Raw genomic sequence first — 13,954 nt, 5'->3', positions numbered from 1 at the left:
TGGGAAGATAGAGACTCCTGGCATACAAACAGGCCAGAAATTATAGCCAATGCGATGACCGTGTGCCACGTGGAATGGTATGGAAAAAGCTGAACGTGACGTGCACGTCCCCAGTGGCTGAAGAGTAAATTGTGAGAATTACACATTTATTACGATCATCAGAGATGAAGTTTGTAGCAGTGTTATTGAACACCCAAATTTACTGTCCCCTCTGCTGACACTGCATGGAACGTCACATAGTAGAAGCTATGTACCAATATCTTTTCTTCTCTTCCTACTCCATTCATGTGTGGTGTACAGAAAGAACAATTGTGAGTCCAAATTTCTTTAGTTTTACCTTCATGCTCATAAAATTGCAAAGGGTAGAAAGTAGTGTTAATTGTAAAAGTTGTGTAGGGTAGGAATCGGTGTTCATTGATGTCTCTCTTTGTGACTTCATAAAATAATCTTTTGTGATGCATAATTTGTTGAGTACTCAACTGGGTGTACTGATATAATTAATGTATCTTGTTGTAAATTCAGAAAATAATCCTTTTTGATGCACAATTAATTTTGAGTATACACAGACTAGGTATACTACCTTCCAGAAACAGTGACTTTCAAGTGAGTTTTTTTAATTGAGTGACCTTGGGCTTTAATATACAAGGTGAGTAAAAAAGGGTTTTACAGATTTGGAATGGTATAGATTCAGTAGATATGTCATTTTGTAGTAGACAACCTCAAGTTTGGTTTACGCTGTGCATCAGTACCTCATTCCGCCACCAGCAGCGCCAGCATAGTGCACAGTTAAAATGGGTTCTCTCACTGGTGCAGTGTGTGCTCACTGTGTGTTTTGGTTTCATGAAACAAACTTTGCAGCAACTGATTGGCATAAATTTTGCACGAAATATTCTAAAGAACTTTTATGCAGGCCAACAATTTGCTCTTGGCACAAGAACTTTCCTGAGACAGATTGTTCAATGTGGCATTATAAATCGGCACGTCACCATTGTGTTAATGATAATTTCAAACAAATTAGGGAGAGCTTTGCCTTTAGTCCACAAAAATCCATGCAACGTGCATCTTGCGAGACTGGCGTCCCAGAAAAGACTGTTTGGCAAGTACTGGGTAGATATTTACACTTGAAAGCATATAGATTCACAATGGCACAGCACATTAGTGATGCAGATAAGGTTGCTTGTGGGGAATTCTGTGTGGAAATGTCGCATTGGATAGAGGACAATGAGACATTCCTGAACACAATAATCTTGAGCAATGAGTCAACATTTCATATCAGTGGCATGGTGTACACCCACAACTACAGAATATGGGGTAGCAAAAATCCACATGTAACCCTGGAACACTTTCTTGACAACCCCTAAGTGAATGTGTTTTGTGCCCTTAGCAAATGCAAATTTTACAGCTCATTCTTTTTGATAGAGAAAACTGTCACTGGTATTGTGTATCTGGATATGCTTGAAAACTTTTTAATTCCACCGATTGATGAAGATGACAGAGACAGTGTGGTTTACTACCAGTAAGACAGAACACCATCTCATTTCCTCACAGAAGTTTGCGGTTTCCTCGATAATCGCTTCCCAGGTCACTGTATTTGCCGTGAAGGGTCAGTTGTGTGGCAGCCTCGCTCCTCAGACTCAGACTTGCCACCACTGGTTCTGTTTCTCTATGACTTCATTAAGGACCTTGTATATGTTCCTCCCCTACCAAAAAGTTTAGCTGACCTGAAAAAATCATATCCATGCTGCCGTTGCACAAGTTAAACTGTATTTGATGCAGTGATTGTGGGAAGAAATTGATTGCTGGTGGGATGTTTGCCAGATCACAAATGGTAGTCACATCAAACCAAAATGAAACTTGAGACATTCATGTGAAACTTAAGGTTATTTGGTACAAAATGACACATCTACCGATTCAGTAAGTTATCTCAATAAATTTCTGTATCATTCCAAAGTTGTTAAGTCCTTCTTGACTCACCTTGTATAATGTGAAAAAAAGAGTATGGCTGGTATCCTCTCATCCTGATCAAAAGGCCCACAAAAAATTCACATTTCCTCTATAAATCATGGCTGATTTGTTCATTAGTCTCATTTGGTAACAGCGTTGGGCCATTTAACCTCAATTTTGCTTCTACTTCCCCACATATAGACTTTTGCAGGGATGTGGGGCTAAGTTGTTCAGGTTACATTCCGTCAGATATTTGATAACTATGACTATTCTAGTGATCAATAATAATGTACTTAAACATTCAGAGTAATAGGTGTACGAAATATGGCCAAACTGATAGTATTTTAGCACCCTCTCTCAAGGCGCAGCTATCACCTCCATCTCACAATGCCACTACATTTCTCAATAGTGAAATTGACATAGATATTTTCATGGAATGGCCTGAGTCACTGGTCGAATTCTTACAAGAGCGGAGAGACTTGGAGTGAGATAATCATAATTATTGTAAAGAAGGCAAGTGAGAGCCTCCAGACATAGAAATCTGATGATGCTGTGTGTAAACTTAGAAAAGCCATTTACGGGCTGTGCCAAGGTGGCTGACAGTGGTTTGCTGAGTGGCTTCTAACTCCAACATCGATTGGATTTTGCATCCCACAAATTCAGATCTGTGTGTCCTTGCAGACAGTGTCGAGGAAACATCCAGTCATCCTACTCATTTATAAGAGATGACATTATAATTGCACCAGCATACCCAGAAAGGACAAAAAAAAATCAAGAATGAGCTATGTCAAGATATCGGTGCCTTAAGATGCTGTCCTGGCATCAACATAAATCAGTCTGTTGACAAAATTACATTGTGCCGAAGAGCTAACATCAAAAAGCTTTACATGGATTCAGAATAGATGACTGCAAGCCAGTAAGGACTACATTGCCAACTGGGAGTAAGTTGGGTGCAACAACAGCTGCAAATACAGAAAATGGCACTCATATCTCTTCAGAGAACTGGTTCAAGCATTGATATGTATCATCACAGGTACTTGACCTGACATAAGCCACACAGTCAATAAGCTAAGCCAGTGGACTAGCAGACATAATTTTGTTCACAGGCAAGCGGCTTAGTGAATGCTTAGCTACCTCAGTGTAACCTTAAACAAACTGACCTACATCAAGGACAAATAAGAAATCTTTGAATTTGCATGTACTGACTGGGGAAATTTCAATGCTGATATAGACTACATCTTTATCATATCGAGATCAGCAATCTCATGGTGTTCACACAGACAGAGAGCTGTTGCACTTTCATCAAGAGATGGTGGATGAACATCACTGAAGCAGTGAAGGAAGAGATTCACCTGGCAACATTAATGAAGAAGCTGGGTTTGGGGAAACTGTCATACACCATCTTGTTCAATGACAGATGGCTGGAAAGTTAGCGCATAACCTAGTTCTTCACTCAGAGACAAACACATCCACTCCCCAGAAGTTATCCAAATATTAGTTAATACCCTGTATAACATCCTGATATGTAACTTAAAAACATTAAGCATCCTACATTTCATCCAGGTCACCTAGTTTGAACAGAAACTTGAAATTAGGCCTATCTGAGTTGTGTAAAGGCTCACTTCTTGAGATTTACTGGCTCTCAACAAAAACAAGGTTTATCAGGCTTGTCCAGCTATGATTGCTGTGCTGGGACACTCTGCTGTGGTATAAATCACTGTAAACTGTAATCACTGATTTTGTGAGATGAAAGTGAACATCAGATGTCTGAAAATTTGAACATCCGAAAATAATGGTGTCATAGGATGTAAGTGTAATATACATGTCATATATTTTTATTTATAAAATTTTTCAGTACTACAAGGCAGCCTTTCTTTTTCCCATAGATAATAGTGAATGATGACAGGGAGCTTCAATAATTACAGAAATGACAAAGATAATTTTTTTTTGGGGGGGGGGGGTTTGCACACCATTTTTTTACTTTTTTTTTTTTTATTTTTTTAAAAAAAGGTTGCTAAGGTTGCTGGCAGTGGTTTTTGCAGATGAGCATCTCAGCTGGCAAATTCCATATATGTTCAGTCACTTGCGTGTCAGATGAACATGATACTCAAAAAAGTGCTCTATCTGCTATTCACCAAAGAATTGTCGAACAATCATGCTGCATTATCATGTTAGAATGTTTTTGTAGGGTTGCACAAAGGTCAGTTTTTTCCCCTATCGGAAATGTGTCCTCAATTTATCATTGACTTGAAAGAGATTTATCAGTGTGTGTGATTGCTAACCAAAATTCATCAAACTATGATGAACAATACAGAGTTTGTCTGATGTCACTGCATGATTGCTTCTTCGTAATTACGGTAGAGGCATCATAAAACTCGTGTATACTCCGTGGTTTAACAATGACATGTGATTAGTGGGAAAAAATTGTTACAGTTAGCATGTCACTGTCTCTATTCAGGACATGGTTGCATTGAGAGGTTTCGATTGTCATACAGAAATGATTACCTTAATGCTTTTTTGAGCTCTTGGACAGTCTTGGTCTTGCAGTAAAATGCCCATTCCTTGCATCTATCAGATGGTAGTGAAATTCTTTACTTTCCTGCTGTTGTATAGACATATTAGGAGGACCACTGACATGAAGTTCATAGAAGCTTCTTTCATGGCTCAGGAAGTTCTTTTCTTGGCTGGGGTTTTACTTGGCATAGCTTTTAGCTTTCTGTGACTAATATCGTTTATGTAATTGGTTGGTACTGACAGAGTCACTTTTCATTTGGTTGCACAGCAGAAATCTCAGTTTACTTACCTAGACCTTGAATTTTATATTTGAAATTCTGTTGCTACCATATGTTGTAATTTTTTGCAGACAGCAAATAATATAGTGGTTTTTTACCCCCTGCTAAGAAGTATACAAAAGAATAATCTTTGCAACAATACAGTGGCTTTTTTACACCCATAAGACATTGTCAACAAAAGCATATGTGAAAAATATCTAAACTTCTCTGCCCAGTGTTGTACATAGCACATTATAAGGACCAGTGGGTTTTTGAGAACTACTTTAGTTTTGCTACTTGCAATGTAGTTTACTTCTCTCTGTTCATTTTCATATAGAGTGTTACACAGATGAGAGGAATCTGTAATGTTATAAAGTGCTGCTTTAGTACTAATGAGTTTATGTATGTGGCTGGTATTTCTTTTCATTGCTTCAGATATTCACATTGCCAAGCCTTAAGCCTTTCTGCAAATTTAAACTTACTGCTCACGAAGGTTCCCGTGTGAGAAGAATGAGCTTGGCACATTTTGTAACTTCAAGGCCAGATCGTGGTGCACAGTACTCAGAATGGTGCATAGTGAGTCTCACCAATCTGGGGGACTGCATAGTTCTCAGTGTTCCTGACTTAAGAAGGCAGCTCAATGCCGCTGTTGTTCGACGAGAAGATATTAAGTGAGTATTGCAGATATTACAGCATGTTTTGTGGTAATTCCTAAGCTAAATTGTAACATCTAAGTGTTGTTGGCTGTTTTCACAATAAGAATTATAAGTCACCCATGTGAAAAAAAATGGTTCATGCTTTTTCCAACTTTCATATGTGCACTAGACATTACTGAAATTGTGCCTGAAACATGGGAGGCAAGCCGGCCGGAGTGGCCGTGCGGTTCTGGGCGCTACAGTCTGGAGCCGAGCGACCGCTACGGTCGCAGGTTCGAATCCTGCCTCGGGCATGGATGTGTGTGATGTCCTTAGGTTAGTTAGGTTTAATTAGTTCTAAGTTCTAGGCGACTGATGACCTCAGCAGTTAAGTCGCATAGTGCTCCGAGCCATTTGAACCATGGGAGGCAAAGATTTTATAGTAAACAGAGTACTTGATTGTAGCCATTTCATGAATTTATTCAAGTCATTATGAATTATGTATTTATCACTGTTTATAATAATAAAAAAAATAATTGTGGTAATGATGATCATACACTTTATTCTGGACGTTTCTGTGCAGATGATGATGGGAAAATTTGTGTTTTCCAAACAAATGAGTTTCTTATTGCAACTTTTCAGTTTTTCAATTGTTACTGTTCATTTTCAAAAACACTTTGTAGAATGTGGTAATAGCAAAGCTACACAGTTAATGATTTATATTAGTTCATAACCTTTATGGTTCTTTTTCTCTTTAGTGGAATATCAAGTCTGACATTCACACGGTACGGAGAAGCATTTTATTTACACTCCTCCAGCGAGCTTCAGAGGATAACACTATCCGCTTCAACACTGTTATATCCACGGTGCCGCATTGATTTGCCAGAAGGAGCCAGACAGATACCAAAAGAGGAGGAGACGGAAGAGGAAGAAATGGAAGTAGCAGAGGAAGAAGAAGCAGAAAATGCAAGTCCATCAGCTGCTGCTAGAGATCACCCGCCTGCATCACATACAGTGAATGGAGATGCTACTCACGAGGAGAACAAAGGTACATGAACAAACGTATGTTATTGCTGTAAACACTATGCAACATTTTCCAATTGAGTTTCTCCATTACCAATGCTTGTTTCAAACTGATTCTCACATATTGAGGAAATGCTTAGTTTGATCCTTTTTATCATCTATCTCATTCTGACAAAAGAAGTTGATGAGACCCTGTACATCAATAGCATGGCTAGAAGTACCAATATGCCACCCACGACTGTAATCATGTATGTGAAGAAATTATGGGAATCTTCCGTTTTCTACCATGTCCCCTGTCTGTTTTAGGTTCATTTGTGAGTACCTTCATGATCTACATTGAGCAAAAATCCATTTTTTCAATCTCTCAGAACCTTTCTGCTGCCCCATAAATAAGCCTTACCAACTTCTTTTTCCATAGTGTGACGTTCTTGCTACTCCTTTGGTAGTTCCTCTAAAGTCATAGTACATTTTACATTTATCAATCATCCTTAATCCATTTTTCACAGCTACCTTTATTTCTGTTAATGTCACACATTTCATACCGTCATTATCTGCAGACAAATATGCAGTCTCAGTTCATTGTTGATACTTTCCATTTCCTACCACATTTACTTGACATTGTACTTAACTAGGCTTTACATTCTGTTTGTGCAGGACCCACTGGCAATTTCCTGTAATACCCAGTAACCAGAAAGGCATGATCCACCCTCTGGCCAAGCACGATTCCGAATTCTTAATAATCTTCCCATAGACTTCATGATACAGCATATTGCACCACTTTAGGTTCCCTGCTTAGCAGTTGACAGAAGTAGGAAGATGGGATACATCATACTGTGTATCAGTAGTGACCGTCATCTCTTGCAGTCAACCGTAGTAGAGTGGCTCCTGTCCGTTATCATCCACCGTCACCTCCCACTTCATTCGCAGCTCCCTCGCCCGGAACCCCCCCCCCCCCCCCCCCCTTTGCCCCTTATTGGGACCCTTCTTCTGTCTCGGTCACTGCAGCATGTTGCTCAGACCGCTTCTTGTTGCGTCGCAGCTGCACAGCGCTTGGACCCCTTCATGTCACTCCGCTGCCGCATGCCACCACTGCAAGTCGTCAGCTCCCTTATTTTCCCTCCATTATCACACATCTTTAGACGCCCTTCTTGAGCCTCCACAGCACTTCATTGGTGCTTTTCTTCTGTCTCCATTGCCGTGGCGTGCCACTTGGACCATTTCTTGTCTTGCTGAATGTTTCTCAGGCCCCTTCTTGTCCTTCTGCTGATACATGTCAATCAACCCCCTTCTTGTGCCTCTGCTGCACATCACTTGGGGCCCTTCTTCTGCCTCCTTTGTTGTTGCGTGCCACTCTGGCCTCTTTGTCCCGTCAGAGCCACCCATCACATCTAAGTCACTTGGAGCCCTTTGTTGTCCCATCGCAGCCACATCTCCCTATTACCCCGTGTTGTCCCGTGCAGCCGCACATTACTCCAGCCCCTTCTTGATACCTTTGCCATCACGTGGTGCTTGAGCCACTGCTTCCTCCCTCTGCCACGGCATGGCACTTGTTTCCTGTCTTCTCCCTTTGCTGTCACGTGTCACTTTGCCGCTTCCTTTTTCCTCTGCAATTCATCCTTTCTTTACTAGTACTATTGCTGTTGTGCATTATATCAATAATATATATATTTTTTTTTTTTTATCAAATTTTTTCCTTCCTCGTAGATATAGAACCAAAATCAGAAGATGGAGAAGAAGCAAAGGAAAATGGTGCAGAAGAAGACAGAAATGACATCAGTGCCCTCAGTGTTGGTGATATCACTATAGATTCTGTCAAGGATCATTTGCTGTAAGTACATCATATATTTCATTAATAGAAGGGAACCTCACAGCAAACTATTGCCACTGCTTTCCTAATTTTGGGATGGAAATAAGTGATAGATAGGAAAATTCATCAAGGCAGATTAGTTGGTCAGTTTTTAAGTTCAAAATGGGGATGTTCCATTCCTGCTGATACACATTTACAAGCGAAAAACATATTCCTAGATTTTTGTAACTATTATTTTCTTCATCAGGAGAAAAAATGGGTCTGCCAAGATTAGATCAACAAACTGTTGTAAGTATAAGTGGAGACAAGATGGAGATGAAGTGGCAGTAGTATTTTGAACATTAAACATATCACTCCTTTTGTTTCTCTTTAATTTTGGTTTTATGTTATTTTTTCAAAACTGAAATAAAGGGAAAGTAAGTCTTAGTATTCTGGTATTGAGGCAGTCAAAAGGTGAGTATACTGGTAATCCTACAATTGTGAGGGAACTTTCGCCTCTCCCAGTATACATGTTGTTATCATCTTAATTCCATATTTTTCATGGAATGGGGGGGGGGGGGGGTTGTAACATTGAAAATGGGTGTATTATATATTAGTCAGATGCTGAAAACTGTCAGATATGTTACATAACCTTCATTGTTTGGGGGGGGGGGGGGGGGGGAGAATCGAGTAGAATGTCCCTTATTTCAGGGTCTGATTATAAGTAATCAAAGCCCTGACAAAAGTACGTGGTTCAGTTGTTCCAGTCCAGGGCAGTATTTTGTGATAAACCATCTTTCGGAAAGCAGATAGTGTTGTTGGTTTAATGTGGACAGAGATATGAATGGAGCCCATTAGAGAGGTGGAGGTCAATGGAACACCACTTTAGGAAGGGTAGGAAGTATCTTGTGTAGGATTTACCTCATTTCAAGACAGGATAACAGGTAATCAAAGCCCTGGCAAAGGATGTGGTTCAGTTGTTCCAGTGCAGGGTGGTACTGTGTGACAAATGGGGCACTCCTTTTTGGCCGGTACTTGGGAGTAGTGGGAGGATTGGGGTTGTGAGGGGAAATGGCACAGGAGATCTGTTTGCAGACTAGGTCTAGAGGATAGGAGCCTGTCTGTGAAGGCTTTGGTGAGACCCTCAGCATACTGAGCAAGGAGTTCTTGTCCCTGCAGATATGCCACCACTGCTGGCCATGCTGTATGGGAGGGATTTTTTGTGTGTGAATGGGATGACAGCTGTTGGAATGCATGTACTGTTGGTGGTTGGTAGGTTTAATGTGGATAGAAGAGCAGATGGAGCTATCAGAGAGGAGGCACACTGGGTTGAGGAGGACCAGGAGAAGCATATGGGAGAGGTTTTGAGGTTGTGAAGGAATGAGGAATAGGTCTCTTGACCCTGAGTTCAGAACATGAATATACCATCAGTAAACCTAAACCAGACCCAGGGTTTGGGGTTTTGGTGGGCTAGGAAAGTTTCCTCTGGATGCCCATAAACGGATTGGCATTGCAGGATGCCATGCAGGTGCCCATAGCTATGCCACCGATTTGTTGGTATGCCTTCACTCCAAAGTAGTAATAGTAGTTGTATGTTAGGATAAAGCTAGTAATATATATGAGGAGTGAGGTAGTTGGATTGAGTCTGTACCACATTGGGAGAGGTAGTGTTCAATTGCAACAAGACCATGGGCCTGGGGGATGTTGGTGTATAGAGAAGTGATGTCAGTGAGGAGTAAGGATCCAGGAGGTTAGGGGGCGGGGATGTAGAAGAATTGGTGAAAGGTGTGTTTTGATGTCTTGAACATGGGAGTCTAGATTTCAGGCAATTGGTTGGAGGTGTTGCTCAGTGAGGGTGAAATTATTTCAATGGGAGCACAATAATCGTCTACAGTGGGATGTCCAGAATGCTTAGGTTTGTGGATTTTGGAGAACATGTACAGGGTGTCATAGGAGTGGAGGAGGGGGGGGGGGGGGGGTGAAGGGATTCAGAGTAGAAGTTCTTGGAAGGGCCTAAGGTTTTAAGGGTAATTGGAGGTTATGTTAGACTTATGCGGATGGGATCTCTCTCGCAGAGTTAATTGGTGGAGGAGTCTGACAATTGGGAAAGTGATTTGCAATGTCAATGATGTAACCCTTGTCTCCAGGAGGGATGATTAGGTCAGGATCGTTTTTGAGGCTGTGTATGGTTGTCCTTTCTTGTGCTGAAAGATTGGTGTTCTTAGGAAGTAATGTAGGGAATGATGGTTAGGTGAGGTTGGAGATAATGAATTCCTTGAAGGCTACCAGGGCACAGTTAAGTGGAAGGGGGGAAGATCATGAGTGGTGGCATGAACTGTGAAAGGCAACTTTAATGTTGAATGTAAGTTGGATCGACTGGCAGCAAAGAAGTGCTTCCCTTTGCAGGGATCGGGAGAAGGAGAATAGGTCTTTGACAAGTCTGTCATGGTTAAATTTGGATGTGGGTCTAAAGGTGAGGTCTTTAGATAAGACCAAAACTTGCGTGGAGCTGAGGATTTTTGGTGGAAAGCTTAGCAATAGTGATTGTTCCAGCTCTGAGTTTAGTGGAGTGTTGGTAGAGAGTTTTGAGGGATGTGACAAGTGGAGGTCTTGGGTGCTGTGAGGGGTTGAAGAACACTTTGGATAGGATGTGAATGGATAGTGGTGCTCCAAGGCAGCAGTTGGATGCCAGCAGGCTGGATAACTTGCCAAGGTGTTGTCTTGAGTCTCTTCCAGGTGTTGTAGTGCAAGGAATTCAATTTTAGAGATGTGATAATGTGCTAGGGCTTGCACAGTAGCAGTATTTTGTGGAGGCAGCTTAGGCAGTTCTGGGATGCGCTTGCCATGGAGGTGTGATTCTGCAGTACCAGGTTTGTAAGGGATAGGAGTTGGCAGGATTTGAAAAGGTGAAGGTCATTGTAAAAGGAGAGATGGGATTCACAGAAAGGAATTTTTATGTTTAGGCCATTTGGAGTGATTCCATGGTTTAGGCAGCATTTAAGGAACAGGATACTGAAATGGGCTTTAGCCAGAGAAAGGGATATTTTCCTGAACTGGTGCAGAGAGAAGGAGCAGGGGTCGATCATGACAGGAATATAGTTGGGAAACAGGAAGTGAGGTAGGAAATGGGCAAATGAAGGCATTAGATGGCTGTGAGGAGATCTGGATAGTGTGAAAAGGAAAGATTGCTACTCAATGTAAAGATAACTTGTTGAATTGCAGACACACAACAAAAAGACTGTTGCACACTGAGCTTTCAGCCAGAGACTTCTTCAGAAAAGAAAACACACATACATGCACACAACCAGGTGTGGTGCTTGTGTAAGTGTGTGTGTGTGTGTGTATGTGTTTCCTTCCATTTCTGAAGAAAGCTTTGGCTGAAAGCTAAGTGTATAATTTTCTTTTCGTTGTGCTTGTCTGCAACTTAACGTTTCGTCTTCACGGTGAGTAGCAATCGATCCTTTTCATAATTACAAACATGTAAAAATATGCACTTCTCCCTCACCGCCCCCCCCCCCCCCCCCCCACGCATGCACACACACACACACACACACACACACACACACACACACACACACACACACACACACACACACATCCCCCAGGAGATGGATGAGGCATGGTAGCACACATATATTGGAATAAGGAAAGGGGGGTGGGGGATTGGTTAAGTTGAGGATGACAAGTTCCTGCGGCAGAGATAGATGTGGAAAATAAAACGTGAAAATATACAAGGATCACGGAGGAAATATGATAATAGGAATAATTATAATTATCAGCAGGAAGAATTTGGGGCATGAGGTGCTGCATCAACAGTCCACCCGGTCACATAGTTGTGTGTTGTGTGCATATGAGACGGTTTATAGTGTCAGGGCATGTGGAAGGTGATGAAATAACACAGGAAAGACACTGAGTAGACTATTGCTTTGAAGAATAGTATCAAAGGTAAGCACCACTGGGTTGTGGGATGGAAGAAAGGCTGTTAGGCAAAAATCAAACAGTGGAAGGCCTTGGTTGGAATATCAACAATATTATGAAAGGATTGATTGCTACTCACTGTAAAGATGACACGTTGAGTTGCAGGCAGACACAGAGAAGAGACTTATCAAGGATAGACACTTAAGTTATAACCCGCTAACTACTCCTTGCTCTCTAACTGCCAATTATATCCAGACACCAAGACATAAACTACTAACAACACTACCCAACTACTCATGCTTGTGTCTAACTGATCAGTAATCCAGGTACATGTGATGTATCCATCATATCTGTGCTAATAATAAAACTGCCAAAAGCATTTTGTGTGTGTGTGTGTGTGTGTGTGTGTGTGTGTGTGTGTGTGTGTGTCCGTGTCCGAACGTGCTAATATCCAAAACTATGGGCAAATTTTCATTAGGTTTTCACAGGTAACTTAAGTGTAACTTGGGGCAACGTATAGACTTTAGTTCATCAAGATCAGATCATAGAGGAAAAAATATATTGTAATTTAAAGTTTCATCTTGTGTCTTTCTGTTTGCGGGTTTAAGCACGCTGTGTGTTATGGGTGGACCTTAGTGTCAGTTGTTTTTGCATGGCCAGCTCTATGAGGCTCTCTCCATACTACTGAAGCAAACCAGCTCTTGGCTCATGTCCCCAGCTATAACCTTGACACGTATACAAAGAAGCTTCATAAGTCAAAAATAAATTTCGTGCTTATGAATCTGGGGCACAACTGTACCTAAACATCCTGGCAATGCCGAGTTTCCCAATTATTAAGACAATATAACAATTTTCAGTGCACTTTAGTGAACCAATGATTCAATGACAACAAAATCCTAGCACAATTCAAAGTCACAGCTGACAGGACAGAAAACTGTTGTAATAGAAATAATTTAAACTGAAAAAGTGATCCTTTAAGGGTTTCATTTTACCTCCAGAGATACACAACCCTAAAAATGTATCTGGGGGTATTAAAATGTATGCAATCTCACCATATATAACTCGGAGATGATAATCGCCATTATCATTGTAGTGGTGGGAAATAGGAATAAATTGGGGCTTCACGCGTGCATTTAGCTTCTGCCCATTTCTGATAACAGTAAGCCTGACAAAATTACTGCTTCCAGCTTTATGCATTTCGACTTCGAAAAGTTTTGATATTGTTTTTGCTCCAGTTTACATAGCATATGTAATTTACATACAAATGAAATTTAATGAATGTCAAATGCATCTTACAATTATACGCTCTCATCTGTGAATGTTTTCTTATTCCTTTTCTTAATATTGTCATAACACATTTTCAGACATTTACGGTCACAAGTTCTCTTATATTCTGTGAATTAAAATCAACAGCAACTTTTATCCATACCTGTTCTTCTTCATTGTGTAACTTTTATCAGTTTGTTGCCTTTGTTGTGTCTTGTTTGTTTAACTTTTTTTCTAACACTATATCTTCAGTAGTAAATACTGATGTCAAAACACAATAATTGTGTCAGTAGCCAATTTTAGCAGTGTTTCTAAGCGTTTAGATCAACACTGAACCTCCTTAATTGGACCAAATCGTAGTGTCGCACAATGGAGTGGAATCATGAACAGAGTTAAATCTCAGAACTAAAGTCAAATTTGACCTCCAGTAAGCAATGCTCGTACCATCAACCCCTGGAGAAATCATCATCTGCTGATTTTTATTCTATTATGCTGCTGACTCCATGAGTGCATCGTATCTGAATGGTTCTTTAACCAGTGCCATGGCCATTTAGTATTGCAAATTCTACCATTTCAAATTGACACTTAATTTCAGACGCCCTTTGGAATGA

The 13,954-nt window shown here is 40.8% G+C and overlaps 1 protein-coding gene across 1 annotated transcript in view; it reads left to right on the top strand.

The window, feature by feature from the left end:
* Positions 1-13,954, top strand: part of LOC124774002 (lethal(2) giant larvae protein homolog 1) — a 354,779-nt gene that overhangs the window by 266,211 nt on the left and 74,614 nt on the right. The window contains 3 exon segments of the mRNA XM_047249448.1: positions 5,151-5,386; positions 6,109-6,398; positions 8,078-8,201. Of these exon segments, the coding sequence (XP_047105404.1) occupies positions 5,151-5,386; positions 6,109-6,398; positions 8,078-8,201 (650 nt within the window).

Source organism: Schistocerca piceifrons, chromosome 2, assembly GCF_021461385.2.
Source record: "Schistocerca piceifrons isolate TAMUIC-IGC-003096 chromosome 2, iqSchPice1.1, whole genome shotgun sequence".
Classification (NCBI taxonomy): domain Eukaryota; kingdom Metazoa; phylum Arthropoda; class Insecta; order Orthoptera; family Acrididae; genus Schistocerca; species Schistocerca piceifrons.
Note: the sequence above shows the minus strand (reverse complement) of the source record. Positions and strands in the feature narration are given on the sequence as shown.